General features: G+C 47.4%; 1 protein-coding gene across 1 annotated transcript in view; it reads left to right on the top strand.

The window, feature by feature from the left end:
• Positions 1-676, top strand: part of RASGRF2 (Ras protein specific guanine nucleotide releasing factor 2) — a 152,377-nt gene extending 151,701 nt beyond the window's left edge. The window contains 1 exon segment of the mRNA XM_031061921.1: positions 584-676. Within this exon segment, the coding sequence (XP_030917781.1) occupies positions 584-676 (93 nt within the window).
• The last annotated feature ends 2,829 nt before the right edge of the window (positions 677-3,505 follow it).

The raw sequence follows: 3,505 nt of genomic DNA, 5'->3' as shown, positions 1-3,505 counted from the left end.
GCTGCTGCCACGCATGGAGAAGAGGACAGACAGATGCATGGATAGGTCCTTGGGGTGGTGAGACCCTCACCCCGCAGGACCGCTTTGTTTGATGCCTTCTAAAGAAGCTTTGTGCTCCTTTGGGAGGTCTCTGGGGACTGCAGCCTTGGAGGGTGTGAGGGGTTCAGAGGGAGGTGTGTTCCCCCGGCCCTGAGGTCCTGGGATGAGGGTCAGGAGGTGCCCCAAGCACCTGCTGGGGCATCCTGCAATTCTTTGTCCCTTTGCCCTTCTCGGGGGTGATGCAGCTGTGACCAAAGCTGGTCAGTGCCTGCAGAGAAGGCTCATCTCAGACTCCAAAAGGGCAGTTTGGGCTGAGGTAACCTGGCAAAGGATTTGCCCATTCCTAAGAGGAATTAATCCTAATTAATTCTCAGAGTGCTGCAGGTGCATCCTCATGCCAGCAGCATTCCAAGCAGCTGCTGGGTTTCTCAAGGAAACAACACAAGGCGATCTCAGGACCCAAAATGTGCTGAAAGGGAAGGAAAGCTGGGAGATTTCTGTGTCAGTTCCATGCAGCCTGTCCCTCTGTGTTTCCCCACGCCAGGTCACTCACTACCTGCTGGACAAGACCCTCATCATCGACGAGGACACCCTGTACGAGCTGTCCCTGAAGATCGAGCCCCGGCTGCCCGCCTGAGCCCTGCACAGCCCTGCACACAGCTCTGGGATGGGGAACCACGCCTGCCACCACCCAAACACAGCCAGAGACACTCTGACAAGAGTGCCAATAAGAGATACAGAGTCTCGCAGCCTTTCCCTCTCAGGCAACACAAACCTGTGTTGGAGGTGAAAGGCAAAGACCCTTCCTACCTGGCTTAAGCGATTGCTGCTTTGCAAAGATCATGTTTGGCACTAGGGACCATGATTTCCTGGAAAACAGGAGACTTTCCTGTGAACAGGCACTCACTGCAGCCATCTCACGTGGCAAATCAAGGGTACAGATTTAAATGGCGGTAATAGACTCGGGTGTGTTAGGATAAATAGGCAAAGTGAGGTGGCTGGGTTGATGGCTAATTATGTGTTCACTGAGGCAGTAATGGCTGTGGTGTTCTCGTTGTGTTAATTTCATTGAAAAAGCAGGATTTTAGCACTCATCTACTACTTGGAGTGATGTTAAGACAGCATCTAGTAACTTCAGATCTGCAGTTGTTCGAAACACCTGCTGTACATTTCATGCTACTTGTTACAAAACATTTTCTTCTTTAGATGTCTCGTCCACCTTTTCTAAGGCGACTGATTGTATCTATAAAAAGTATTTGTAAATATGTTTTTCATCAGTGAGAGTATTTGCAGCATGGGAAGCAAATGGACTGGTGGAATAGTTGTACATAGTTGCCAACTATGGGTGGGTGGGTGAGGGACCCAGAGGAGTGGTGCAGGGGATGGGGAGCACACAGCTCTGCAAGAGGCACTTTATTTTCCTGCACCTCCTGCAGCTTCTCTGACAAGTCAGGCTACAGGGCACATTCTGGACACACTGTGGAGAGAAATAGATGTCTGTATAAATACCTGGCAGCAGGTGGTGATCAGCAGTGAACACTTGGAGCTGCAGTGGCAGTTTTGTTTTATGTGGAATTGGTGATTTGAAAGACGTCTTTTTTGGTTTTTTTTTTGTTGTTTGTTTTTTGTTTTTTTTTTTGTTTTTTTTTTTGTTTTGTTTTGTTTTGTTCAGCCATTTGGCGTTGACTTAGCTGTAAAACTGAACGTGTCAGTGGCAAACATGGAATGCCAGCAAACACAAAGTATGTATTTTTATCTGAGCTGGTAATTATCGCTTGCTTTTGTTCGAGAAAATGTGCTATTTGTAAATGTTTTCAGAGCCTCTGCTTTTGTGACGTACCAGGTGGACAGATGTCATTTCTAAAGTAGCTGTTGTACTTCTTGTATTTTCCTCATCAAGAGTGGCCTGTTGTAGCTGCATGGGAAGTGAGCTCAAATGCTGTAAAGGGCATCATAGTATAAAACACAGGTGTTAGCACTGTTGAAAACATAAATTGGCTGGAAAAGTGTCCTTACTTTTCCAATGATACTCAGCCAGTTGAAGAAATAGGGCTATATCACCGTATACCTCCCTTAAATCTTCTCAGGGAGACTGAAGTTTAAAACAGATTGTGACTTAGGCCTATTTGATCTGACATCTCTTACACAGTCGTGATGCTTCTTAACGCTGGCGATGAAAAATGGACCTGCCTGGCTTGTGGTTTTTGTCTTTATTTGCACTTTAATTACATTGCTGGCCCAGCCCAGAGCTGCACAACGAGTTCCATTTGTTCTGTCTGAGTGTGAGCGCCAGCATCTACAAATGTACCTTAGCAACTGTAAATTTCATTAAGGTCCTTCTCCACAAGGACCATCTCCTTGTAAATAACTGCATTTACAGGGGAGGTGTCGCAGGGACTGGAAAATTCCTCCATTAGAAAAGCAGGCAGCAGGAGAGAAGGACGTGTTAGGAACACTTTAAATAGCTCTGGCTGATGGTTGCTGTAGAAAATGTTACTTATAGAAGATTTGTGTTGTTAAAAAATGTGTTTGTTTCTTCTGACTAATGATTGACAAGAAGCTGATTGCATCCCAATGCATGATATGAGGAGAAAAAAAAAAAAGAGCATGGTTTTTTTGGACCACAGAACCAACTGACTGTGTATTCTCTGTACAAAACCAGTTACCATTCAGTAGTTTCATAAAACACTTTGAAAGTATTGGAGCAACAGGGAAAACGTGGTCCAAAAAGTGATTTCTTACGTTGTTTCTATTGTTTCTTTGTTAACAAAGAAAACGTGTAACAGCTGTCAGTGTGAATGGGCATCTCTGTTATATGCTGTGAAGTGCTGCTTTATCTGCCTGTACCCGGTTTTACCAAATCTCGATGTTCTTAGGGTTACAGGGTCCGAATGCTCGTCGTGCTCCTGTCAGAGTTCCTTGCTGTGTGCTTCACACGCGTGTGCCGCTCCGTGCATTCAGCGCTGGCTCGCAGGGCTGTGCTGGGCTCCTGTGGCCGGAGGAGGACACGGCGGCAGACCTGGGGCTGAGCTGGAAATCACTGGAAACTGCTCCTTCAACCCCTCTGGGAAAGCACGTCCTGCTCATATGCCAAAGGTTGCCTCTTGCCCCGGTGGCCGGTTTGGGTCATAGTCGGGAGAGTCGTTTGCTTGATCTGTGTTCGTAGCAGCAGCTGCAGCAGCAGAATTGTTTAAAAAATTATTATGGTCACAGTAATGTTTGACTTGCTGATGGCTTCATGTCGATGTTTTTGCTTGGGGATACAATGCTTTTGTTAAAGCACAGGGAAAAGCGAGGGTGCACCTCGTCACCCACAGCCCTTGCCGGGGCTGCACCCCGTGAGCGCAGCTGGAAACAGCTGTTCTGCAGCCCCTGGCAGCCGGGCTGTGGGCTCAGTGCTGCACCTCTGAGTGGCCCGAGTGCCTCTGCCGGAGCCCTGCTGCATGTTTGGGCTCTGGCCATGCTC

The sequence above is a fragment of the Geospiza fortis genome, unplaced genomic scaffold (assembly GCF_000277835.1).
Source record: "Geospiza fortis unplaced genomic scaffold, GeoFor_1.0 scaffold43, whole genome shotgun sequence".
NCBI classification, from domain to species: domain Eukaryota; kingdom Metazoa; phylum Chordata; class Aves; order Passeriformes; family Thraupidae; genus Geospiza; species Geospiza fortis.
Note: the sequence above shows the minus strand (reverse complement) of the source record. Positions and strands in the feature narration are given on the sequence as shown.